The sequence below is a fragment of the Dromaius novaehollandiae genome, chromosome 8 (genome assembly GCF_036370855.1).
Source record: "Dromaius novaehollandiae isolate bDroNov1 chromosome 8, bDroNov1.hap1, whole genome shotgun sequence".
NCBI lineage: Eukaryota > Metazoa > Chordata > Aves > Casuariiformes > Dromaiidae > Dromaius > Dromaius novaehollandiae.
Genome location: NC_088105.1, coordinates 14131072 through 14158593, shown reverse-complemented (window position 1 = coordinate 14158593; position 27522 = coordinate 14131072). Strand labels below are relative to the sequence as shown.

At 40.5% G+C, this 27522-nt stretch overlaps 1 protein-coding gene across 1 annotated transcript in view; it reads left to right on the top strand.

Moving 5' to 3' along the window:
- ATF6 (activating transcription factor 6) overlaps nt 1-27522 on the top strand; it is a 98507-nt gene that overhangs the window by 9239 nt on the left and 61746 nt on the right. Inside the window, exons 8-12 of the mRNA XM_064515742.1 lie at nt 6518-6703; nt 7143-7234; nt 19719-19862; nt 25083-25202; nt 26343-26445. Coding sequence (XP_064371812.1) covers nt 6518-6703; nt 7143-7234; nt 19719-19862; nt 25083-25202; nt 26343-26445 — 645 coding nt within the window. The remainder of the gene's footprint in view (nt 1-6517; nt 6704-7142; nt 7235-19718; nt 19863-25082; nt 25203-26342; nt 26446-27522) is intronic.

The window sequence follows — 27522 nt, the reverse complement described above, 5'->3', positions numbered from 1 at the left end:
GTAAGACTCTTGGTCCAAACTTTCTGGAAAAACTGAGTTCCATCTTTGCTTCTGATGCAGTTTTTTTATAGGGGTTTGGCCAACTGAACCTTTAAATGTTCTTGTTGGAAAGTATGCCTTTCTTTGGGTGAAATGATGCTTGTGTGCTAACAGGCTGATTTGACTCTGTGTCCCAGGCCAAACAGTACTAGATTTGTCTAACTGTGCAAGAATAAAGTATTAGTATTTTCAGATTGCTCTATGGGCTTAATTTAAACTTGCAAGAATATTTTTCAGGCGCTACTACCAAATCTATGTTGGCACTGCGGGATAGGATTGACACCTCCCTGTAATTGAGAAAATGTGGTAAAAGGCTCTACTGTATCTTGGTTTAGTTGTCATCTTTGCTGTGATCTTTCAAATGCCTTTTTGTAGCTGCTGCTCAGAGTCCTGGTCTGTACCTCAATGATCCTCTCTAATGCATCCTCACTCAACAAAGGGCAAACACAAACTTGACCAAAACCGTTGCCATTTTAGCTTTACTTAACAAAGTGATGGTCTGGATTGCAGTATCTCTTCATTGTGCAATTTGCTCAATGCTCCCCCTGCATGCCATTTTGTTCTGCCTGGCATGCCACCCTGGCCACTAGAAACCACAGTGCAGGGCATTGTTTCTCAAACTCTTCTGCATTTTGGCTTCTTTGGAAGGATATTACTGTTGAATGGTTTCTTAGGGTATGAGAACTGTTGATCTTACTTGATGTTGGATTTTCCTCACTATTTATGTTTTTGTGGGGGCTGCAGTTTTAAATGAAAAATTACTTGCAAATAATTCAGCAGCCACACTGCAGTGGTAACCTAGTCCTGAATTTGCAAGCAGCAGCAGGTCTGTCAGTAGACAGACAAGAGGATTGCATTTTTAAATGATAATAGCTAGTCATACAAAACCAAGCTGAATAGATATGTCAGCAGTCATTAGATATGTGACTCCCTCTAATCAGAACTGGCATGGAACTTTACCAATGTCCGAATGTAAGATTTAATAAAACTAGGTAGGGAGAATCCATTTATTATCATTATGCTTGTGTACATACATCTGTGGCAGACAATCAAATGTGTACCTGGAGTAATGAATTGCTGTTTGATTTAACTGATGATGTCGTGGGTGTTTCTGCCAGAAGCAAACTTGCATCTTTTCCCAAAAGGCAGTTCTAAGACGTGGCATCAGGCTAAATGCTGCGCATCTTTCTTTTGTTTGTTGAAGTAAGAAAGAAGAGTTGCACCTGCTCTTTGGTACAAATTGTGAAATAGCACTTTGAAAAAGAACAGTTGTTTTAGGATACTGCCAGCATTAACGGGGTTAAAACATCTTCTTGTAACTACAGTAGAGACCAGATGTGGCATTGAGAACTGCACAGATGTAGCTGTCATATGAGCTCTGTAACACATGTTTTTATTTGTTAATCTAAGCAGATATTGCAGGATAGAAAGAAACACTGCAGGACTTCCTTTTGGGATCAAGAAGGATAAACTGTTAGCTTAACACTCAGCCCTTCAAATGGGTTAGGCTAAGATCAGCTGATAGTAAAGCTATACCTGCGAAGGTCTAGTATTGTGCTTTTCTTGATTGCGCATGCCTTTGCAGCTTGCCAATAGCAGAGAAGTGCCAGGCTTTCCATGCAGTCAACCAAGAGGAACTTCTCACTAGGAAACTGGGGAAAAACAGACTGCCTAGGGAAGCTGCTCTTCTGATTGAAACAAAAGAGAGAGGCTCCTAAACAAATTGCCTTTCCTGTTGCAATTAAATGATATGACGATATAAACAAACAACAGAGGTGTGAGGGAATGTAATTTCATTGTGTTTTGTAGGGCCTTTTGCTCATGTCTCCACTCTGTAGTAAAAAAGGATTTAATTGTCTCCCACTTCTGCTACCCCTCCATCTAGATTACGCAAAATTAAGTCAATGCGTATGTTGGGTTCTATTAAAGAATCCTATTGTGCACTGTGCATTGGGTAAGTTTCATTTGAAATAAACTCTTCTGTCAAGTTGTGTTGAGTTAGAGGTAAGAAAATGAGATTTTTCACATGAACAGAGAAAATACTTTTATAGGTTTTGTATTTATGCATTTAAGATGTGTTGTGAAAGACAGCAGTTCTCATCATCTGATGTAAGGAGCCAGCCAATATACAGTTGAAATAGTTTGGACTTTCAGCTGTTTGCTAACTTTTCCAGTGTAAGTATCCCAAATTCTGTGGAAGGCAATGATTTTAGTCATTAAACTCACTTTTGCCCAGTGACTTGCATTTGAGACATTCTAGCCACCTTGTCTAGAAATATAGCCTATGTTTGAACGGAAGTTAGTTTGCTGAGAACTGAGTTTTCTTTGGAAGACTGATGTGATGTAGCAGTGTTTATTTGTCTTTATTTCTGAATCTAATTAGTACTGTTTAAAGCAAGGCTTTGCAATGAGCTTTTCCCTTTCCAATATTTACATCTTTTTTGGTGTAATGGTGTAGTTTTTAAAGCTAAGAAGCCAGAGTTGTGTCACTGATTAATGTTTGATTTCTTTTAAATGTCAACATTTTATGTTTTCACTTTATTGTCTGTGTCTGCTGAGAGCCAGAAGTTGCTGTCTTGAATGGTAAATTGATACAATACAATCTAGAAAGGAGCCTGGAAAAGAAGTTAGCAGAGATGTCTACTACCTTTCATCTGTTTGCCACTTGTGCAGAGTAATATTGTTCAAGCTGTCAGTCATTATAAATTGCTTCCTGCTTTCTTTCTGTTTATTGAAATGCTCAGTAAGTGGCATGGTTATCTTGATGCCAAACCAGCTATGTAGTACTTAGTGCTTCCAAGTTTCAGCCTTATTCCACTGTTTCACCCACAAGACTCTTTCCTCTTCCTGCATCAGATGTAGGATCAGGCTTGCAGTACTGGCTTATTATTTCCCATAAAAAGCCAGGCAAGCCCAAGAGAGTTAATTTAGGATGTTACGAATCTATTGTAGGGACTGTCAGCTAAAAGAAAAGAATCCAAAGACGTGAGTACTTGGGTTTCATTAAAGCAAGCTTAAGAAATGAATCAAAGTGAAGTTGATGTGCCGTAGACTGAAATACAGTAATTGCGCAGGATACCTTGAATCAGACTGGGTAGAGCTGTTGTTCCTGATGGTGTCTGGAGAACACCGAGTAAAGGAGAGCTGTCTAGATAAATGCCATCAGAAAGGTAGCTGGCACTGTCTGAGATAGCAATAGATGTACCCTTAAGATTTCCAGACAAAAACTGCTCTTGTGCTTGTACTTGGCCATTTCTCAAGGGAGCAGGTAGATCTTCCAGAGATTCCAGACATTTACAGAGCCCAAAGCTATCCAGTAGTGAATAATCCTGCACAGGTCCTGAAAATGAGATTGGATAGGACCATATTTGTCTCTCTTGTTTGACATCAGGGCACAAAGCCTCTTTTAATAGATGGGGGGAAAAAAAAAGGAAAAAGAAAAAAAGCAGGGAGTGGGGAGGAATGTAACAGTACTTGTCTGGAATATCACACAACCTGCAGAAGCTAAAGCTGCTATACGAACTCCTGCTTTGTTATTTCATCTTTGGACAGTTGAAGTGATTCTGGCCCTGAACTGATGTGTTCTCTGCACTGCACTCTTTGGCCAGCCTGAATCACTTTTTTTCCCCCCTTTTTTCCTCTTTTTTTTTTTCCTCCCAAATTTTACATATGTCTGCAAAAGTTTTCTAATGTTAGGTTGTTTTTTTTTTTAAATACTACAACACAAAGCTGAGTGCTAATGAGAATATTTTAAATCTCCCTTCCTTTCCTGCTGAAGAGAACTTGGAATACAAACAGCTTCACTTTCACAGGCTTTTGTTGATGGCAGCAGACTTGGACATATTATAAATGATCTTTACAGAAAGCAATTAGATCACCATGGAGACAATCCAAAGTGTTAATGCCCTGTAACGTGTTTTCTTAGTCTTTGTTGCTAGACTGCAATATGACGAAGAATGACTTCAAACAGCCTGTAGCCAGGTTTCCTTGCAGATGCTAAAGCCATAGAGCAACAGATTGCCTGTGTAAGGGTATATACTGGGAGAAGTTGGGGGGGGGGGTGGATTGGAAAGCTTTGGTTAAGTTTCTTCAGGCAGCCAAACCTCGACTAGAGCACGCTGTTTGAGTTTGTTGATGCTGCCGTTCTGTGATTTGTTTACTTTTCCCTAAACCGATGCTTCCAAAATAGTTCTCAGCTCTTTTCGTTAGCCTTTGGCTAGATGCAGGCAAGTCCTGCGTGCGTGTGTGTGTGCCTGTGTGTGTGTTTTGGTAGCTAGTGGAGTATATTCAGGTTGGTATAAGAGTATTCAGTTGTCTTTCAGCATTAACATAATTAAGGCACATCCTGTTGTGGCTTAATAATGTAATGGAAGTTTTCTGTTTTATAAAACAAGAATGCACTTGCTAATTTGTGATGGAAAGGAAATAAACAGAGTAGTCTTCAAACTGACGGTTTCAAGTAGCTTTGCATAACTCTGCAGTTATCGATCATTTTTGTCCCTGTTCGTAGCAAGATGCTTTCAGTCTAGGTCGTCCCACTCAGTGCAAACCACAAGATGATTGAGTGGTAAATGATGATAGTCTGTGTTACTGCTTGGGAAAGAAACCGGAGACATCATGACTACTGAGGGATGGGGGGAGCAGCTGCTTTGAGCTGCCCTCGTCTGGCCTTGCAGACTGTTAGAGTTTGGCCTGCATTATGTGCTCTCCTGGGATATATCTGCTGGTTTAGCTTCATCCAGAAGGAGCCCAGTTTGTGTGCTCGGAGACTGTTCCGTGATGCAAACCAAAGCATATTAAGTGGGATGATCAGGAAATTTGCATCAAAAGCACACTCCTGATCTGAATGAAAAGGCTAATGTAGATAAGGCCGGGATATTCATTTAAACTGCCATGTAAGTACCTGGTACGCTTAGAGTGTTTGGTCTGGGCTCAGGGACAGTATTCAAAATTTCAAAAGGTTTATAGCAGAACTGGAAAAGCTGCAGAGGCAGAGGTGTAATAAGTGTGGGAATGGCTTCCATACAGGGAGACACAAAAGAAACATTAGACTTTTCAGTCTAGAAAATGGAGAACTGATTGTAGCCTATAAAATGATGTATGGTAAGGTGAAAAGGAATTATCATTTGTCACCCCTGAAGATTCAAAGTGTGCTGAAAGCAGTTAGCTAGAAGCAGGCTTAAAGCAAACCAAAAGAATTTTTCATGCATCACATAGCTGCTGAGCACGTTGTGGAGACCAAAACATAAACATATTAAAAGTAGATGGGGAACTCGGGAAGGAGAAGTTTGTCAGCTGAACATAGTGGCATGGGTAAGGATTTATCCAGCAGAAAATTGTAGACTACGGAGTGTCAGGGCTGGTCGAAGACTCCTTCTGTATTTATTGTACTACTTCAAAGCGTCTGATTGTCAGGCACAGACTGCAGTATGCACCTTTAGTCTCATAGGGTGTGGGAAGACTTTGCTGTCATTGCTTGGGGCAAATAGTGGTATTCTGAAAAATTAATGAAGAGGCTCAATGAATAGAGGGGCTTATGTTTAGATATTTTTTGATTAATATTCCTATGGCAGGGAATAGAATTATATTCCATGGCATTAGAATGAAACAGCAAAAAGAAGGTGCTGAAACAAATTAATAAAGCACATCAAGTCATTTGTTCTTTTTCCCTGGATCTTATGCTCGTTAGTCCTGCGGTAGTTTTGATATCCTTGCTCATCTGCCTTCTGAGTCATCTTCCTTCCTTCTACCTGATCACTTCTTCAGTATCTTCTTTTGATACCTTCATTTTCAGTAATGGGACTGTACTTGAAAGAAGAGTTAGAGTTTAGATGACTAAATTGTAATGGCTGAGGAAGGGATTAGTGCCAGTTTGACTTCAGGGCAGTAGGAAAAGCTTATCTTTCAGAGCTGTTCAGAAATGTTGAATGACTCTATCCATATATTTACTTGTGTTTTGTTCACTGTATAAAATAAACTAGAATTAACATCCTTGGACTGATTTCATTTGTATAGTTCTTGATGTGCCATCTATGTTAATTTAATTCCATTGTTCTTAGTTCTCTCTTTCTTTATCATCATAAACACTTTTTCTTTCTTGCTCTCAATGCCACTGTGTAGACTAGTAAAGTTCGTAAGGCAGACCTGTAGACTTGTGCTTTATTTCTTTGTAATTCATCAAATCAAGTTGCTGCTTGAATGTACCTTTTGTGCCCCTTGCATGTGGAAGGCTGAGAATGCAAGAGAGAACAGAGACGGTGCAGGATCTGTCTTTTTCATTTTCTCTTAGCTATAACTCCTGGAGGTGTACGTACGCAATAGCTACTTGCTTTGGTGATGAACATGTTGACTCGTTTGAAGTGGGGTGGGGGAGAATAACCATGCAGGCTTTCCCAAACTACAAGAGTAGAAACAGTACATGAAATAGAGGTAGTTTTAACTTAGACGTTACTAACAGAGTTCCTGACTGTCTGTACAGGTCAATGTCTTGAGAAGACAGCAGCGCATGATCAAAAACCGAGAGTCAGCATGTCAGTCACGGAAGAAAAAAAAAGAATACATGTTGGGACTGGAGGCCAGGCTGAAGGCAGCCTTACTGGAGAATGAGAGACTCAAGAGAGAGAATGGGTCACTGAAAAGGCAGCTGGATGAAGTGGTGTTAGAGGTAAGAGATTTGAATGAAGAACTAACTGTATGTAAGGATGGAGTTGTTCAGGTGGAAGGCACTTAAACAGAATCATAGAAATGTTGGTTAGAAGAGACCTCTGGGGGTTTCTAGCCCAGCTGCCTACTCAGAGCAGGATTTTTGTAAACTCTGTGTCAGGTCAGCTGTCGTATTGTCTAGTTGACTTGAAATAAGGAATTAAAATTGTTCATGGTGCTTCTGAAGATTTCACTGAGAAAATGGACTGGATAAAAGCTGAATATAATGTACAAAAGAACCAGTTTCAGTTTTTAAGTAGTCCTGGGTATATTTATACTTGCTTTCTAGATTTATACCTGTTTAATTATGTATGATTTGGTGTATTTAGCTTCTGAAATGCTCTTGCAAGTCTGTGGCCTAGATTTTTTTACTGCATGTCTTCTCTATTCTTCCTGTCTAGAACCAGAAACTCAAAGTCTCATCTCCAAAGAGAAGAACTCTGTGTGTGATGGTGATACTGGCTTTCATAATGCTGAATTATGGTCCACTGAGGTAAGCTGTCTGGGAACTCCTCTTTGCTCTTCCCCAGTACACTCGCTACTCACTGTAATCCATAGTGAGTTTGCTGCTGTATGATTTTTGTTTGAATCTTTAATAGAGACTGTGGTGGTGTTTAAAGCCTTAAGCTTGAAACCTAGCTTTTCTGTTCCAATGCTCTCTTGCATAGAGGGAGTATCATCAGTATAATGGTGCCTCTTTTGGAGTCCTTCTGGCAAGAAGAGATGGATAGTGTACTTTCCATTTATCTTGATTTAGCATTTTGCTAACCACTGTAGCATTCAGCAGTTTGTCTTCTGGCATTTACACCTGAAGGGATAAAAGAGCTATGTCTAGAATCCTTTTAGCGTAAGAAAAAAGTTGGGAAAAGACTTTGAGAAAATGTCTGCTTGTTTATACTGTGTTAATCTCAATAGCTGTGTTTTTAAGCTGCTTCTAGCATCCAGTGCAGGAGATTCCACCACTTGTGCCAGTGCTTCATGATCCTTACCATTAGACATGTCTAACCTCAGTCTTCCTCATTAGAACTTAAGCCTTTTATTAGCTGTCTTACAAATCTGATGAAGAGGTTTCTCCCTCTTTTTTTTTTTCCCCTTAAACAACTTTATACAACCTTGAAGGCAGTTGCCAGTTTTGTTCTTCATATAATTAAGGTTCTTTGTTTGGTCTTGAGTGTTTTTTCCCATAAACTTTGAAACCATGCGGATTAATTTCTCCTTTTACTTTGTGCATATCTGTCATTAGAGAATAGCTAGGCTTCTGATTATAAATCAGTCAGAACTCAAAACTTTGTTTCTGACTATGATAATCAGTTCAAATGCTTGGTTTTGAGTTCTTAATAATAATAGTAAAATTGTTAAAACTGAAATTACTTTTGAAGTACTTACTGTTTCTTTTCTCTCAGGCAATGAAATACAGCTGATAATTTTACTTTGATATAGGTCATATTAAAGCAGAAAGTTTCCAAGTGCGTTTAGGGGTTATACTGGGATTTTTGATTATTAAGCAGAAAAATTGGCTTCCATGTATTGAGTGATTTATTATATCCCACCCCATTTGCAAACATTACCACTCACTCAGGAGACAGTCCTCCTATTTAGTGAGAACTAATAGAACCAGCAATATTTCTGAAGCCAGAAGAAACTTTAATTGCACCTGCATTAGAATGAGGAGTTGGCATGCATGAAGTATTAGTTTTGTGAGTCTTGGAAACAGGATAGAAGAGGAGAGTGGGAAGTCTTTTACCACAGTACTTTAAAGTGTATGTGTCAGCTTCTCCACCCTTTGGTCTGAGTAACGTGTTGACTTGATAGCAAGAGACTGCTGTCACAGTAGACTGAAAGGTCAGTTTGTGTTTCTAACTTTGTAACAATAGATAACTGTACAAACAACAGGGTTTTTTTTTTTTAATCTGTCTATTCAGTAAAGTAGATAAAGTGAAAAGGATATCTGGCTTTTCCTGGCACTTGGTGTAATAGTCGAGCCTGAACTAGATGGCCTGCATCAATATTGGATGTAGACAATGGGGAGAAATGTAGCTGATAATTAGCAAGGAATTGCTCTTACCTTTCTGCTTTTTTTTTTTTTTTCCCTAGCAGGATGAATGTTTGCATTGCAGTTAAAATACTAGTCTGTATCAAGGTGCTGTGAATGTTGATTGTGCATTACACTTCCGAAGGCCCACAACATGGGGAATACAAACCATTGCTTAAGATTTCACTCCTCCCTTATACATTTTCTTCCTCTTATGGAGGTGTTAGTGGTTGGTAGCTCCACAAACGTGAGTAATGATTGCTCTTCTGCTGAGTCCTTAGCAACAGAAACTTGCAATACATTTTTGTTTAGTCCCTGCAGCTCTTTATAAAAACAAGTAGTTTTTATGATAATATCCATACTTGCTCATAGTTCAGCAAAAGAACAATTTTTCTGAAGTAGCTAGATGTGGAATTCCTGATTTTTCCGGGCAGTGATCAACTGGAGACAAAATCTGATCTGAAACTTCAGTATTGCCATTTCCTCTTTGTAGGGAAGTGTTTCATCCACACACCTATGTAGAGGTATGACAGCATTCAGGTCCAGAGTGTTTTGATTCAAGACCATGTTAGCAGTGTATGTCTCATTATTTACATTCAATGAACCATTACAGAGAGAGAGAGTGCAGTATCTTAGAAGAAGAAGGAAAAAAATAAGGTAGAAATTTCATCTCCTAAATTCTGTAGCTAATTTTGAAATTCTCTTAGTTTGCTGTATTGTAAGATGCGTTGGAGTTTCTTGATCGGAAGGGATAGGATTTTTTTTTGAAGGCTAGAGGTAAAACAGAAGAACAGATTCACAGGTTTTCTCTTTATTTGTCTACTTTTTATCAAATCAGAGAAGCCAAAAAAGTGGTCAGGTAGTTTGGGGACTGGAATATGAAGCGGTAGAGCAGGCAATCCTGCAAACCCTTCTTGGCCTACAGGAGGAGGACACCATGTGTTACTTCTATATGAGAGGGGATCTGCTCCTGGTTCACTGTAGGAAGGCATGGGAAAAGCGCTGTGAAAGGTGGAGGGAGGCGTTGGTAGGACCAGGAAATACTGATGTCCGTTCCCAAAGCCCAGAGGATGAGGCAGTCCACAGGTAGCTCTTCCTTCCTACAGAACTGCATGGCCATGCGTGGGAGAGACCAAGACTGCTAAGTTCTTCCTAAGCAAGACAAAGCCACCCCCAAGCTAGCCATTAAACCCAAGTATTAAAGGCCCTGGTAATAATTTCATGCAACTTGCAGCTTCCTCAGCAGATATGAGCCAAAGTCAATGTGTGATGCAGTGACACACACTGCATTTGAGCAACTGGCCTATAGCGAGAATCCTTTCCTCGCACGCTGTGATCTGTGTACTCAAACAGTCAATGTGGTGTTGGGCACTTGGGACCCCACAAAATAACTTCTGGATGGTTGGCTGTGTAGTTCTGTGTTCTTTCTTCTGCACTGACGGGATGTGTTGCCCTAACGCTGATTTATACACAGTTTTATTTATTGGTCTGAAATCTTGTTTACTCTGTATGTAAATGGCAAGTTGTTTGTGATGTTTTATAGCAGATTCTGAGGCAATGCTGTTCTTCTATTTTAGGCTTATGGGAACTAGTCCAAGATTTGGCAGCCCTTGGCAAGCAGATTTAGCAGATAAAATTATTCTACTGGAAAAGATTCTTTCCTGCTGACAAATATACTGTGTGTGTGGGTGTTCTACAACATTCAACTTATGTATATGGGAGTGGGGCTGAAAGCCTGGTAGGGAAGCTGGCGTATCAGCCCAGGAAACCTGTTTGAAAACATTGGAGAGATAGTCTAGTCTCATGCGCTTAGTTGACAAAATGCTTTTCAGAACATCCTTCAGCCTTGGAAATGGCACCATGTTATCTCTGGTAAAAGAATGTAAATTGAATGATTTAATACTTTTTGATCTTGAATGTGGTTTGCATAGAGTTAATGATAACTCCAGGTTGATACTGCACTACGTTATTAAACTATTTTGAGTGTGTTGATAGTGAATATTTGTATAGAAAATTGAAACTTTCAAGTACTAAAAGCAGAAAAAGGAATTTAGCAGGAAGTCTGTTCGTGTAAGTTTCTCTTTAATGTATTTGCTTCATGCTAGATGAAAGGTGTCCAGGAATTTCCCATCTGTGTGTCAATGAACTATTCTGTAATCTTAGTGAATTATTTAGACTTGGATGTAACATCTATAAAAATTTCCCTTTATTATTATTTGTGAATGATTGGTGAGCTGTGTGCAGGGAAAAGGGTCCGTTTGGATTTCACTCCCTGAAGAGGTCATCCCCTTGCCCCGCACTTGCATACCCTGAGGTGCAAGACAGGAGTTGGCAACCCCCAGTGTTTGCACTAAAGGCGGTGGGTGTGCAGGCTTTGGCACGCCGCCGGGCTGGGAGCTGGAACCGCGGTATCAGGAGGCAGGCGTCTGTGAGAGGCGGTGTCGGTTGGTACATTTACCTTCTCAACTGGTTAGCGCTCCTGAAAGACTGCTGACCTCTGGCATTAAGAAACATCTGATTAGCTGTGCGCCTTGATTCATCACTTAGAACATGAAAACTGGAAATGTTTAGACTCTTACAACTCCTAGATTCCTTTTTCTGTTCTTGTTTGATTTCAGCATTTGTGTTAGTCTGTGCCTGGGTACTAACCACATCTGAAGACCAAACACATGTTCTGGTCTAGGCAATCTTACTTTTTTTTTTTTTTTTTTTTTTTTTTTTTTTTAAAGTGGAAGTACTACACAGGATAGTAATGTATTCGCAAAAAACTGACCAGCGAGTTGGTGGAGATTGGGGACTGTCAAAGTCTTACCCCTTTTCTGTTTGTAGCAGGAACAAAAGAAATGTACAAAAATTAGGAAAAGATACAAAAGGGAATTTTCTGAGTCTGTGTTTCTTGGGGCAGTAGCAGCAAGAGAGTAAGCCAGATACTTGCTAATGGTCCTAATGTTATTTTCTCAGCTATGAAATGCATTCAACTAGATTCTTCCCTACTCTTCCCCCCCACCCCCCATCGGCCTGCTGAAGCTACGTGGTCATCATCTTCCAACAGCAGTATTAGAACATTTGTAAAGATATTAGTCAGCCAGAACATGTCGTAACTACTATTTCAGATATTTAGTGGCTAGAAAACAAAGGAAAACATCAGGTTTTAGGGATGAAAGACTGATCTGCAAGAAGAGATTGGAACAGGAGATTTAAGAAGGTGATTTGATCCCCCCCCCCCCCCCCCCTTTACACCTTGGCCATCTCTATATGGCTGGAACCCCTTGGAAACTGGCAAAGAGGCTTTGTGATATAAGAGAAAATTCTTGAGCTGTATTTGTGGTAGGAGGTGACTGAAATGGTGATTGATGGAGCTAAGTAAAGCTGCTGCTCCAAAAATCTCTCGTGTCCTATTGACCTGAAGCAGCTGCACTAGAACTGCTGGCCTTTCATAGAGACTCCCATGCAGCTCTCCTCCTGAATGTCCTAAGAAGTTTTCCTCTACTTTCCAGGACTCTGCTAGAAACTGTAATCTATTAAAAGTTTGGATCCACTGAGCAATGTGCTGGTAAAGACACCAGCCTGTATAGCTGGGAAGAGTGATTTGTCTGCTCTAATCATTCCTGTCTGCAATATATAAAGAAGCAGTGATTTTTTGACCCTTGCAAGACTGAAGGATGTGAAAAAATAGAAAACAGAAGTGTTAGAAAAGAAGTTAGGAAAAAAAATGAAGTAGTGAGATTCATCATCTTTATTACTAACCATGAGGAAACCACCCATGGGTAGTTGCAGTTGCATGCTACCATGATTTGCTGCTTGTACATGGGCACACCGAGTGTTTAAGTTACACAGTTAGTACTGACTAACACTCTGCAGACTAGATGGGATGCTGATCTGGGTGATGGTGGGAGACTTGTGTTTTGCTTGCTTCATGCTTAAATATTTACAGTAATGAATGGTGAGTCTCTTGTTTAAAGCTTTTGTTACTTTAAGCTCTCAGTTGAGTTAGAGATGGCTCAAAACTACAAAACTGCTCCATTATCACGCCTTTTGTCTCATGATATAGTTTCTTCTTTGGGAGAGAAGGAAATAGGGAGGAGCAGGACCAGCCGAGATACTTGGACATGTTTTTAGGTTCCAAACCTCTTGGTCTCTCCTGATGGGTTGGTGGATTGAACAAAATTGAATATATGGATTTCCTTACAAACGACAAGTGTAGGAGCAGGACAAGTGGTTCCTTCCTTTACTGATCACGGCCACATGTTCCTCCAGAGTCCTGGCCAAGCTGCACCTTGGGCTGGCTGTGCTGTTTTCGTACCTCGTGCTTCTGGTGACAGGGCTGCTGCAGAGCCAGTGCAGAATGCCAGGGTCACGCTGGCTGATAACTTACCTCTTTCTCCATGAGTTCAGGCTTTGCTGCTGCTTTGCTGTGAAAGGGTGAGAACATCTTGGATGCTCAAGGTTTAAAATGGGATGATGTGAACTTAATTATGTGGTAGTTGTGTTCGTTACATTCTTTGAATTTTAGGGGTGCTTCTCTCCATAACTTCAGGGAGCATAGTAACTGCTCATTGTTCAAACTTGCCTGTAGTTTTTATTTCCCCAAGAATTGCTCCTAAAAATCTACACTACCTTAGTGTGTCAGAAGTTGCTGCTTCTCAGAAGCAAACTACTGCCCTGTGTTTTTGTTGTTGTTGTTGTTGTTGTTGTTTCTTCTCTCCCTCCTCTGAAGCTTGACACCCGGGGCGCCCTGAATTCCAATATATATTGCAGAATGGTGAATTACTTCAGTTGATAATGGTTCCTTGCCCCATGCACAAGGCAGCCAGCTTCACAGAATAGAATTAGGTGTAATTAAATCACCACCTTGGTTACAGTTACTGCTTCACACACTGACTTCTATGGTTGATGTCAAAGGTGTTTATCCTTTTATCTGTTGAAATATCTAAAATGAAGAGTGAACATAAATATTTGTGAAGAGACAAGGGCACTTTGCTGAAGTCACATATTTATGTACCCTAAAAAGACCTCTTCAAATGCATTTCTTTGGGGTCACTAGTCATGTATCTGAAAAGACTCTGGAAAAGGGGTGGTTATCAAACTAAATTATGGCCTTGTCTTGTGTAGAAACAGTTAGCCTGGAACTAGTAGGATAAGCTAATTGTGCGTGATGCCTTACTATGACCATTTAGCCAACATTTTGGATTTGTCAGGATGTAGGAGGACCTCTAGACATTTTAACATAGCCCATCTAGAGAGAAAATTGCCAACGTTGAAAGCTGTCTGAAGCGCGTCCTGTCGTTACGGTGAGGAGCTGCCAACCATAACTGGTAGAACAGGGAGATCTTTGCAGCCTTGTTTCACACGCTGGGGCTGGAGTCAGATAGGCAAAAGTCTCACCCTGGATGAAGGTTGTGGTTGAGACTGCTTGTATCAGGCCTGCCCGAGCTTTGGCACTAAAGGCAAGCCCACTTCCAAATAATTGTATCCAATTTTGTAAGCAAAAATAGATGCACCAGGTGGTGATATTTGCTTCTTTTTTAACAGCTTTATTAAAAGTAAATTGCTTTAAAACAAAACACAAACCGAAAGTGTACGCACGGACTGTCCTTCCAGCGTGTAGGTTTCTTTCCTCATCCTTCCCAGCAGGGGAGAGCAGCTGGGCTCCTCTCGCCAGCCCTGGCAGAGGTTAGTGCCGTGCTGTGAACTGGAGCCGCCCAGCAGATGGTGCCCTCATCGGCAATACGAAGCAAGAAGACTTGTCAGAGAGCGCTCGGCGCTGTGGCTGTCTTGTCTGGAACTGGTTAGGGAGAGGATGACATCTTTGGTTGGTGTCGCCTGGCATTGGCAGCTTCTTCATCTGCTTGGAAAGATCCCGTCTCATAGAGATGTTTCTGTCCCCAGAAACCTTTTTGTTATGATATCACTATTGGCTTTGGTCTATAAATTACTGTATGACTTAAATGTCAGTATTCAAAACTTTAAGTGCAAAGGATTTGTTCAGCCAGAGTTACAAATGAAATTTAGTTCAGGCTCCTGGCAAGACTCGCTTTTGCATTTATCAAACTGACATTCAAACCAAAGAAATAAAAATACAGCTAAAATATCAGGTGCCATGGAATTCCTGGAGAGCCGTGACAGGAGTGTTGCTTTTCTTTCCCTCCTGTAATCAAATTTATCTACGTTTTTGAACAAACATCTGCATGAAGTAGTTAGCGGGTTCTTTCCTTTTTCCTTTGGATCTGGTTTTGCATCTTAAACAAGCCCATAGCTCAGCCAGCGTGGACAGAGTGTTTGTGGCTGTGTGAAAACCCTTTAATGCCCAGAATATCCGTAATGTCCAGGCACAGGCTGCAAAGCCTGGATAGGCACCCCAGCTTTGTAAGTGTGGCAGGACAGAACAGAGCAGTTCCAGCCTCTCACTGGTCTTCTTGTCTGATAAAGCCAGTTCTTGGCCTTGGTCTTACCAGACTTGTAATGTGGGGCAGGAACTAAATTCCTGCAAACAGTAGGACTTGCTCTGGGCAGATGTGGCAAAGTGCACTGTCTTGCAGCCTTTCCAAATTTGCGTTTTGTAACCCAACAGAATGAAAAACTTTTCCTTGCTTTTACCATCTGTCATATTAAAAGAAAGTTTTTTTCTGCAGGTATTGATATTTTAGCTGAAAATGTTATTTTTCAGGAGCTTTTTCCATCTGAACGGGATCACCTTCCTCTCCTTTTCACTGTTTTTATCCTCCTCTATGTGCTCTTTTTAAATGCTGAACATTGATTTAACCTTCATTGCGATAGTGTTGGGATCTGCTCCGTAGTCCCTTCCTGTTCCAGCTCGCAGTGCTGCTGTTCTGCCTGGCGCTTGGAAAGCTCAGCATGCCTTAGCTAAGGCAGGTATTTTGATGCACCTCTGCAGGAGAGGTCTGTCCTCCCCACTCCCAGCTGCTAATGGGATTCTTTGGTCAGAAGTCACACTTTCCCTGTGTCTGTGTGAGAGGTCAAAGGAGAAACATTTCTGATGTCCTTTGTTATACCCTCCTGTAGCTACTTCAGCAAAGAATGGTCTTTGAGAGAGAGGAGTCAGAGGAGGATATAGACCCTTGCTTGCATGTCCTCTCCCCTCCATTTTCTGAAGATGGACCCCCATTTACAGACAAATTCTGCAAGTGAGCACTTGTGTGGGAAAGGAAGGGGGAGAAACATGATGGAACGACAGGATCTGCTGTTCAGAAGGAAAGTAACTAACAAACTCCACAAATAACTGGAAAGTAGAAGACAAGCAGTTTTTCAAATTGCTTTTTTTAAATATTATTTTTGTCTTATCGAAAAGGAAAGTTCTCTTGGTATTGGGTCATTATCACAAACCAAAGGAGCAAGGAAGGGCTGCTTTTTTTCCCCCTTTCTTTCTTCTTCCCTCTAGCCACATTTGAGACTGAGAAGAATGCTTTTGATCATTTCCAAGATCCTGCAAGAATGAGTGGGATAGGGGAGGCAAGTGTAGCCCATGTAGCTTAAGGCAGCAATTGCTGCTGGCCCTACTTCAAAAGAAGCATTTTGTGGAGAAATAACATTCGTGATAAAGAAAAAGCATTGCAATAAATACCATAAATAATATCTTATTTTGCTTTCAAGTTGGTGCCTTTGTTCTCAAAAGTGGTAGCAATGGCTTATGCCTGTAAGGACTGCAGAGCATAGTCTGTTTGCATCCTTCTTTGTCGCTCACTGCTGAAGAAATCTTCTTTCAGGTTGAAACCTCCCATGCTTAGTTTCTGCCAAAAGTGAAATTTTAATTTTGATGAAAAGCTTTAGGTGTTTTAAGCAGGAAGAGAGCAAAAATAAACACTTTCTCTCTATTAAAGCTGATATAATAAAGTGAGGTTTTTGATTTGTTTTTTTAAATAGCTGTACAGCTAAAACAACTGAATTAGAAAAACTGAAGACTAGCTATGACTGCAGAGCAGTGCATATCTTTATCCTGCATGAAGTTGGTTTGGATTTCTCTACTCTCATTCAGAGAGTTCAAGTTGAACTGCAGTAATAATGTTACACATGGTGCTTCACCTGACCTAGTCACCTCCCCATACTGGGGCCTGAAATTGAGAACAACCTTTGCAGGGCTAAGCAAATAGAGAGAAAGAGCCATCATGGAAAAACATGGATTTGTTAGAATACTACTGATTAGGTTTTTATCAGCTTTAACTAAATGCCTGTATGGAAGGTTTCCCTTGGTCAAAGTGTCATTTTGAACAGGAAGGTAGAAAAGTAGGATAGGCTAAAATGCCAGATCCAGTAGGTTCACCAATGCAGTGGATGGCTGTTTTGCTTTGGGATGTGAGTGAAACAGGTTGCAGGAGAGTGCTCTAACTTTCAGACCTTCTGTGAGGGATAGTTTTGGTTTCGTGAATGAACTTCTGTATGCTTCTGGCTATCAGGGCTCCAAATTAGGTAGTGCAGGGACTTGAAGTCCATTTTGCAGATGAGGGACTCTCAGCAGGAGCACGTGGCATCCGTTTAGACATCAGATTTAGTTTTGAGGTCTGGTCCTGCCGTGGGTTGCTGTCAGCTGTGCTGATGCTTTCATCAGAAGAGAAGAAACATGAACTCATAAAGTAGTAGATGGTAGAGATCTTTTCTTTGTAATTGGATAGTGCGGTGTCGATGATGCAGGTTCTTCTGTGTTGTTGTTTTAATATTTTATCTTATTTTTGCTTATTTGTTTCTTTTGATTCTTCCATGCAGCTCTGACTGTGGGGAACAGAAGGAAACTAATATACCATTTGTCTTGACCCAGACAGCACAACTTATCACTTATACTTTTCTCATGTATTTTTCTTCGCACTAGGTAGTGTTTTCTTAAAACAGATACTGCAGTGTCACGGGATGGGGTAGTTCTCCTCAGCACTGAATACAGTGCCAGGCCCTTTATAAGCCCAGATCAAAAAGACTGTTGCTGTTTCATTAAATCTATAGGGTCCTACTGTCTTTTGGTCTCTATGCTCATAGGGTTTTTTTTCCCTGCCCTGTTGCTCGTACGTTGTGCTTTTTTGTATTGAATTTGTGATGCTAGTGTTCAACAGCTTAAATATGTTTTAGGCTCCCTGTTGTTTGAGGAAGGATTATTTGCATGAAAGAAGACCCTCAATCGGTAGGAAGAAGAAGCTGTTTCCTATGTGTGTCACCTTCTAGGTTTTCACAAAGCATGTGCTCCGAGCAGGAGGGAAGCTTATATTTGTGTCATAAGCATAGCTGCATTTAAACAGAGCGTAAATATTATTTGGAAATATCAGTTGATGCTTGAAACATTAGTTTCGTTGCTGAGAGTTACTACCTATCAGGTTAGGTACTGTTGCATATGCTAGGAGATAATCCCTGCCCATGGCTGCCCTTGCTCTATTTATAATGCTCGTCGTAATCTACAGGGCTCTGAATCAACCATCTGTCTTTCCATTCTGTGCATTAGAAGCAACGAGACTTCTGGATGGTAGTTTACATATACAGTAAGAAAACTCTCTATAACCGTTTTTCTGATGACTTTTACTTTTGTGAAAACAGAGCCTATAACATTTCCAGTGCCCTGGTTCTGTGCTGCTGCCTGGAAACCTGGAGGAAATGAGGCAGTCCAAGTGATGTCAGGCTTTTATCTGGAATTGCCCTGGCTCTGATGGGTCTGCCGAACGTGACACAATTACTCACAGGGAGACCTGGCTTACTGTTAACAGGACTGCAAATGTGTTGGCAAAAGAGAGGGAATTGCTAGGAAACTATGTCTGCATACCTTGAACTCGGTTGCGGAGTGTTTGATCTGCTCCCCTTGCTAGTTCTCACTTTTCTCTTTTATTATCATTTGTATTCATTGCCTGTTACAGTGTGATGCCTTGTAACAAATAGGAAAATGAAATCTTAGCCTGCAGAGTTTATGCTCTGCTGCCCAGGACAGATGGGGCATGAATTAAAATGTACTCCGTAAGCAGTGATCTCATCAGCATGCTGTGGTCTTGTTGTATTTCTGCATTGTTGCTGTGTTGCTGCTGGCAATGCTCTGCTGTTGTCAGCTAAGAAGGTTAGGGCTTGATTTTGTAAATATAGGTATTTGGGGAAGTAACCATATTTCCAAAAGAGTAAAGCTTGCCTCTGGGGAGGATATCTTGAAGTACTGCTTTTGTGCTTTCTGGATCTTTCACTTTAACTTGCCTTTCTAAACTAGGATGGAGTCATTTCCGTATAGTGGTTGTCTGGTGGTTTTTCCGGCTCCTGCATAAAATGCTGCATTGCTTTGCATTGAGGGCAGCACACGGACACTGCGTGGGTGGCTGAACAGCCCCTGGGGAGGATCCTTCGATCAGTGCACACCTACCTCAGCAAGGCAGCCTGCCTGGGAGCAGGCCCCACGGCTGCTGTGTGCATGGAGTTGTCCGTCCTGCCAATGTCTCCAAATCCATGTAGGCTTGAACATAGATAAGTCTATGTACAGTTTTGCTAAATGACTGGCATAATATTGCAAGCCAGTAGCTACATAGAATTTGGTAGCTATGTTCTCTTTACATATTGTATTCATATAATCTATGTCAATTATGTCGTGAGGCTAATGAAAGCAAAAGTTCAGGATTACTTTCACTTTACTGTAGGTAATTCTCTTCTGCCTGCAGGGCTCTATTACAAACAGATTGATTTCAGTTTCATCACGTGGAGCTATGAGGAAACAAGAAAACCAAAGCATCAAAATCCTTCCAGCAAGTGATACTGAAAAAGAACACAGAATTGCATTTTTCTCTAGTAGTGCTTTGAATGACAATAATTTAATGGCACAAGCTGCAAAGTTTCAGCATTAGATATGACATGAACCATATCCATGTAACACAGATACCAGCAGCCAGAAAGTTGTTTACTTATTTAACACCTTACAGTAAAGTGTCTTGCAGATCCTTTGTAAGTGATATGTTTTGCTATAGCTGTTCATGTTTTCCAGTGTATTCGAAAAGGATCCCAGTGCGGTTGATTCCACTGTGACTTCTAACCATCGGACCAGAAATCTGCTGGAGTTCTCAGCCAGCCAGGAGTCCAGCACAGCTCAGAAAATACCTGGTGGCATAATTCCCGAGAAGACTAACAGGTGAGATGACTAACGTTTTGGAAGGGGCAGAGGGCAATGGTCCTTTTAGACCTCCCTGTCCTTCCATTTGTTTTTTGGCCAGAATAATTATTCTTATACAGCAACCGAACCTACAGTCAGTGTTTCGAAAGTTGATCTGTCTTATTTTTTAGTTACAGGAGTTACATGAGCTGTTGATAAATATACACAAGCTACTTTTTATATCAGTCGAGACTTTTTCTTAGAGAAAATTGGTGTATGCTTAGTGTGGAGGAAGACAATGTTACATGCAGCTTATTGCTGCAAATAAGGGTGAAGCACACCCATCGTTCAGTGCTCGAAGCCCCTAGAGAAGTCCTGTCACCTTTCTAAAAGTGAGCAGGCCTACAGATCCTGTGACACTTGTCTGTAAGAATTTCCTAATCACTTGATTAGGTGGGCTGTGTCAGTGGACACAGCATGGCTGCCAGTTTCCCATACCAATCATTCTTATTTTAGACTTTCTTTGGCAGTCACAGCTGTTACTGATTATTACTGGCTGATTTAGTTTTGAAGTTCTTCTCTATGAAGCTTTAAAAAAAAAAAATCAAGCACTAGATTAATATTTGGGAACTGAGGTGACTATAGCTGTACCGGTAACCTTCAGAGTGCACTCCACCCAATCTGTGCAATATTTTGTTGAATTCATCTCAGATTTTGCGATTGCTGGCTTTTTTTTGAAGACTTGGACAATGGAAAGGGGGTAAAAAACTGCTTTAAAAGAAGGAATAAAATGTTTAGCCTTCACTGTTGTGCAGGAAAATACCAAGTAAATGTATCTCAAAGGAGAGACACTTGAAGGCAAAGAAAGACTTTCATTAGAAACCTGCTTTTAAGAGATCCTTGTAATGTGTGGTCCAGTTCAAAGCACTTGCATATTAGTGTGACTTCCACATAATTGGTGGCTTTAAGATCCGGAAAACAATTGTGCATGCTGCAGCTTTAGTTCTTCAAAGTCCAAAGGGTGGGACTTTGTCAAACCAAAATCTCGCACAGGCATCTGATCAGGAGTTTAGGGCTAGGCATGAAATAATACAGTCTTTGGACTGCAATCCAGCAAACTTTGGATGTTTCTTTACAGCTGAGTAGTAAACCAAATATTTATTCACAATAAGCCTGTAAAGTTAATTTAATTATGATTCCTAAACTATGCCTCATCTCTTCCTGATACTCGTAGTCTGTTTGGGGTGGGCAGTGGGGGGGTTGGTCAAAAAGGTGGATTGAAAACGCTATTGAAGGTGGTATAGATTGTTTCAGGGCAAAGTCAAAAAATTTAAATCAGAGGTACTCCTGTTGTTGATTTAAGCTGAGAAGCAGTTAGTAAGCTGCCAGGTGCCTCTGCTAAATTGTTGTCAAGATACAGTTGGCTATGGGAGGACTCCAGTCGTTGCGCCATTGGACAACTGCTGTCCCTCATGTCCTGTAGCATGAGGTTGTGCTCTCAGGTTGCTCCATTCTTTCCTTTTTTTGACTTAGTGAAGCATTTTCTAGAATGGTTGCTGGTAATTACACTTACAAACATGCAAGCTGTATTAGGATGTTAGTTTGGTCTTAAGTCCATGCCAAGCTCATCGTGTAGATGCATGTATTCTGTTATGTGTTTTGATATCTGAAATGATAGGTGCTATGCATTTGGTTGATCTAGCATATTTTGGTGATTTATGCTTTAGGGCACAGAAGGTTTTACCTCTACCCAGATCTGGCAGTTCCTTTTTATCTGCCCCCCCCCCCCAAGTCGTCTAAATTCATCAACAACAAGGTTGTGAATTGTATTAATCCCTTGAACCAACAGGCTTCTGATTTGCTTAACAGCATTATTCTCAGTGTGCCAGGTAATGCCCATTATAATGGGCTATGATAGTGGCTTCGTCAAGAACTCTTTGTTTTACGATTTCCAGGGCTAGACCTCTGCAGTCTCTTCATTTTACTAGCTGCTAAGTTTGCAAAATTTGTTCTGTATCACCTCTTCTCCAGCATCCTCCTCCTCGCCAGGGAATAAGTTCTGCAGGGTACATATCTACTATAGTAAAAATAGTACCCCTACAGAAACATTGTCAAATGTTGGGTTATAATTCAGTATAGTTGACCAGGTTGCTTTTCAATAAATACGATTTTTTTTTCTTAATCTGCAGGATTTCCCAACACTTAGAGCTTCAGAGGCATACACCTGGCCAGTCTTGCCTCACTGTATGGTGTTATATCCTAGAGATTTTCTCAACCTTCTTTAGCTGCTTTTTCAGGAAAAATCTGTTTGATTTTTTTTCTGTGATCTTTGTTTTAGGCTGCACAGTTGAGATATGTGTCATGCTATCTCTCCTCTTACTTTTCGCACTGCAGTATTTATTTGTTTAGTTGCGCAAGAGAAGGTATGGGAAGTTCAAGAATAGAAGCATATTCTGAGCTTAATGAGCACGGTACTTTATTAGAAATTTGAGAGTCCATCCTTATGCTTACCTGTCCATCAGCTCCTGGAGAGCTGTGATAACTCCCCATAGGGAGCATGCTTGTAGTCCGCTTCAGCAATTCCAGCTAGCAGTGCTAATGAATATTAATGATGAATATGTTGATCAGTTATTTTGTTGAGGTGCATTTAATTATATAGTTATATAGTCACTTTAATGAACATTTAATTGTCTCCAGATTGAGGTCTGACTAATCCAGCTCATTTTCCCCTTACAGTATTTATCCTATCAAATCTTCCCTTTCCAGTAGAATATTTTGGCTGGTTCAACAAAGTCAGGCACAGATATGCAGAAAGCCCTAACGTATTTTGCCATGCAGAAAGAAGGCAATAAATCAAGATCATTTTAATGCTGTAGTTCTATGTGGCCATGATGAGGCTTTTGTATCCTATGTGGCATGTTTCAGGCCATGAATTATGTGACATAGTAATAGAGTTGTTCTTTTAGGAGGATATGCTAGTGCCTGCACCTTCTCCTTTTTTACTTTTTCACCCTGTTTATTGGCAAGGAGTGAGCTCTTTGCTCCTTATTTTCCTTTATCTGTTTTAGATGTAGGAAACAGAAGAACCAGACATGGTGATGGAGAAAAAGCTTGGGGGAAGGAGGGGAATATGAATAAAGCTTTTATAAGCTCCTATTACCTGATTTTTTTGTAAGGAAGTCAAAGTTTAGGAGCTTCAAGTCTGTTGAAACCAAGAGGACTAAGGCTGTTATATTGGTTGGAGCTACATTTAGAAAAGAACTTGGGTGCCCAGCTGTTGTCTTAAGCATCTCTGCCCAAAACATAGATTTTTAAATTCTCTGTGGTTGCTACCCTAGACATACCTAAACTGCCTCTGTAAAAGTTTCTCCAGTGTTCCAGTTTCTGGTCATGCCTGGAACTGCCCGTGTGCTAGGCATCTTCTTCAAGTGCTCCCTCCAGCAAAGACTGCTGGATCAGCACTTGTCTGAAATAGCCCCAGCAGAGGGGTCCTCTTTATCTTGCAACCAAGTGTTAAAAACCAACTTGCCTGGGGTATGGAAGACCTGGGTTCAAATCCTTCATCTTTCAGTGGGATTTGAACCTCAGTCTGCTGTTCCCTAGACAAGTCCTTTATCAGGTGTCCTACAGCAAGGTTGGCTCTCTCCTGGTGGGATTGTTTTGTTTTTCACTGATGTAATTGTTCTCGGGGCTGGGGGAGAGTGACGATGAGTCTGCAGCTGGGTTGGGCTCCTGGAGGAGGGAGTTTATTCTCTTCCAGAAGTGGAGATATTTGAATCCAGGTCTCCCATAGCCCAGGTAAGCGATCTTACTGAAGGCTATTGGAGATGTGAGATGTACCTGCCACAACCATCCCAGTTTTTCCGCTGGTATGCTGAGAGAAAGACCTAACTTAGGTGACACCTGCCACTCTCCAGAGTTAGCTGATTTTTCAGAACAGGCTGAGACATAATGCTATAAAAGATATTTCTAGGTCTTGAATGTTGAAAAATTCTGTTCAAGAAGGTATTGAACTCTAGAATGGTAAAACTGGCAAAAAACAGTCCGGAATTAATTTGACACCGGGTAAAGCAGGGTAAACATGGTGTCTGAGCAGGGTACCTCAAGAGGGATTCGATCCCTGCATATCAGAGCTTGAACTAGGAGGGTTTCCAGTTTCTGTTGCTTAATTTATGGCTTCTTTGCTCGTTCAGACTGCATGGGTCCATACAGCTAACGTTGCTGTGGAGATAGGAGTGAGAGAATGTGCGATCTCCAGATAACCTTTTATGGTTCCTTCCAGTTTAGCATCCAGCTGCCAAGTTTGTTTTCCCTAACAAAATACATTCATCTTTTGAGTGTTGCAACATGGCTTCAAGCAGGGGAGAAATTACCACGCAATTTTTGGATTGGCATTTTTCCTGTCCAGAGAATTGATTAGTTTTGCTTTGAATATTGACTCACTTAATCTGGTGGCCAGGGTCCTGCCTGTCTCCTTGATCCTGAGCAGGGCATCCTCCACTGCGTGTCTAATACCTGAGTCAGAGATCAGTTTAATGACAGCTAAACTGCTGTTCTGTGCATAAAGTTCACTTTGTGAACATGTCAGGAGAGGATCTTATCATAGGCATTTGGTGATAGGTAGTTAGACCCCCTCAATTGATACAGATAATACAGGAGAAAGGACTAGTGTTCTTTGCTTTGTGGCTGAGAGCGCTATAGATTTTGTGCTGAAATACATCATCTTTCTCACTTTTTCCTCAAAGAGCTAGTTTGGCTACTGGAGACAGTGTTGGAGATGTCTGGGGAAAAACACTCTCTCCCTTCAGTTGTAGTATAGTTTGTGGCTGCTACCCAACATTGAGCTATAGCTCGTGGTCTTTGTATCTAGATGGTTTTAGTGGCTAATAAATTTGGTATTTGTGTAGCAAATCCTGCACAGCTATGGAGTGAAAGAGAAAGCTGCCACTGCAGGGATCTCGGAGTTTACATTTTATGAGGAATATATGACAAGCTACATTTCCTTTCAGTATCTGGCCTGTTTGGGAAGAGATCTTGCAACTACTAATCCTCCTCTGTCTTTGCTGCATTGAGAGCTATCAGACCCTTTGGGGGAACTGACTAAGACCACCAGATGCTACAACAGACTGTTACCTGTTTAGAAGACCCTGTAGGAGTAGCTGTAACTTTGTGGGTTGGTCCATAGTGATACTTATTCTTTGGGTTTGGTCAAAGGTTTATGGAAAAAATAAGGGATTTCTTGGTATCTTTTTTTCCCAGGTATGATCGTTCAGTCTCTGATAACAAAGCACTAATGATAGTATCAGAAGAACCACTATTGTATATTTCACCACCACCACCACCCTGTCAGCCCCTGATCAACCGGACAGAGTCGCTTAGGTAAGCAAGCATCCTCTTCTGAGCATTTAAGCTTTTATTTGGAGTTTATATATAATTCGTGTGTTAGGTGAGTACTGCTGGACAGACAGCTCTGGAGAATGGCATTATCCATCCACAGTATTTATTCATGCAGTATGTGACCTGTGCCTCTGTAAGCATTTGTACTGTCGGACGTCTCCTACTGCGGAAATAGATCTGAGTTTGGTCTTCGTAACCTGCTGGGATGGCTCACAAGATTGCTGACCAGAGCTGCTTGGTCTGACGGAACTGGGCAAACTGCTACTCTGGTTTTGCATAGGAGACACATGAGACGACCACATCAAAATGGCCCACTAGCCCACAAGAGTTTGACTTGGCTGGTATCTATTCAAGTTTGATTAACTGATGGATCTTAGGCCTACCAGTTCAACTGAAAGTGCATTATTAAGTTAGTTCAATATTGGGTGTGAATGCTGTTGACATCTAGATTATTGAACTCAGGTGCATTTCAGTTTAAGTTTCTGTCAAATATGTGAATTAAATAAGCTTGACCTTGTAACTTTTTTCATGACTCAAAAGAAATTGCTTCATATGTGGAAATGTTTATAATGTGGAAATCAAGGCCAGTTAAAAGCGTATTGCATCTGAAATACATTGATAGTCTCTTCCAATACAAGCAGACTTACCTGACACTGCCAAACTGCTTTATGCTGTTAGAAAATACTTAACTCCACCTTTTCTAAAGATATGAGTGCATCGCTAAACTTGGTTTTGTTTTGCTTTGTCCGTTCTCTCTTTTTTTTCCTCTGAAATTTATTTTCATTATTTTACTCTTTTAACCACTATTTTGTCTTGACCTGATAGCCTTTTGATTTTAAATTTCAGAATTACTGTTCATTGTGGCAAAAGAAAGTACTGTATCTGCTTTATGTTGACATATCCATGATTCCAATACTTCATAGCTATTTCCTTTATGAATTTTCTCATAAATTTAATCTTGCAACTACATTTTCTTCGTCTAGTTTTTAAAAATGAGATATTGCAAGATAAAAAGAGTACTAAACCATAGAGTCTTCAGGGTGGCTAGTTGAACTGTTTTCTAAAGTTAAATTCTGCCACTGTTCCTAAAAACATCTCCTGTTAATGCTGTGGTTTTTATAGGCTGAATCACGAACTTCGAGGATGGGTTCATAGACACGAAGTGGAAAGAACAAGGTCTAGAAGGCTGTCAAATAACCAACAACAGAAAGCACGGGTTATGCAGGTAGGCAGGTTTATATCGGTGAGTCAATAGCATGGCGAGTTAATTTCAGGCAATATAACTGAATACTCTCTCTTACTTCTCTGTTCTTGCTATTATAGACAAAAGTAGCCAACAACACCTGTAATTAAGTTTACCCAACACTTCCCATTTCAAATTGCTGTTTTGGGTCATTTATGATGTTGCCGGAGTTCTTTTTGAGGCTGAAATTTTCCATTCCTGCATTCTAATTCAGGCTAAAAGTTTTTATTTTTTAGCAGTCATCAAAATATGTTCAGTTATTTTCTAAAATGAAATTGACAGTTGCCTTTTTATGAGTTCTCTGTAAGGCTGTTCAAAGATAAACAGTTGATTAAGGGAGAGAAATGTAACCTACAGTGCACTTGTTAGGCTCACTATTAAGGGTCGCAGCTGATTGTTTTTGTTGAAATATTTCTATTTCATTTTTTCAGATTTTTGCTAGAGGGATACATTTTTGGTAAGAGTACAGAATTATGAGATTTATGTTCATACTTCCCATTTTGTAAAATCCCTTTCATCTACATGACACATTGATAGTGAGAATGAAATTAAGACTGAATTTTGGACGTGTTTCATTTGATTAAGAGATTCTAACGGCCTGCAAAGGAATTGTGCTTAAAAATGTGGGCAATGCTACATACTTTTAGAGAAGATTTTTCTAAGTATTAAATATCAGATTATTCTCACCGTTGTCCAAAGGAAAATGGTAGAATGTTCAAGTGGGGCATGTTTAGGTTTTAGGATTTCAAATTGAAATGTCATGTGGGTATTATATATTGGCAGAGATATGAAGTGGATATGACCTCAAAGGAATTCTACAAATTTAAGATCTCTGATGGCAAATTTTGCAATCAGATGACAAAACATGTGTAACTGCTGTGTGTGGTACTAGCCTCTATTCTTTGTCTCTGAATGTGTGACTTCACATTTGGCTATATTAAAACACCTTTTCTTTGGCTCCAGCTTGAGTGCTGGTTGCCATTTCAATTATTCACATTTTACCATTTGAAAATATACATTTATTGTTCAGGGCACTGATTAATCCCTGCCCCCCTAACA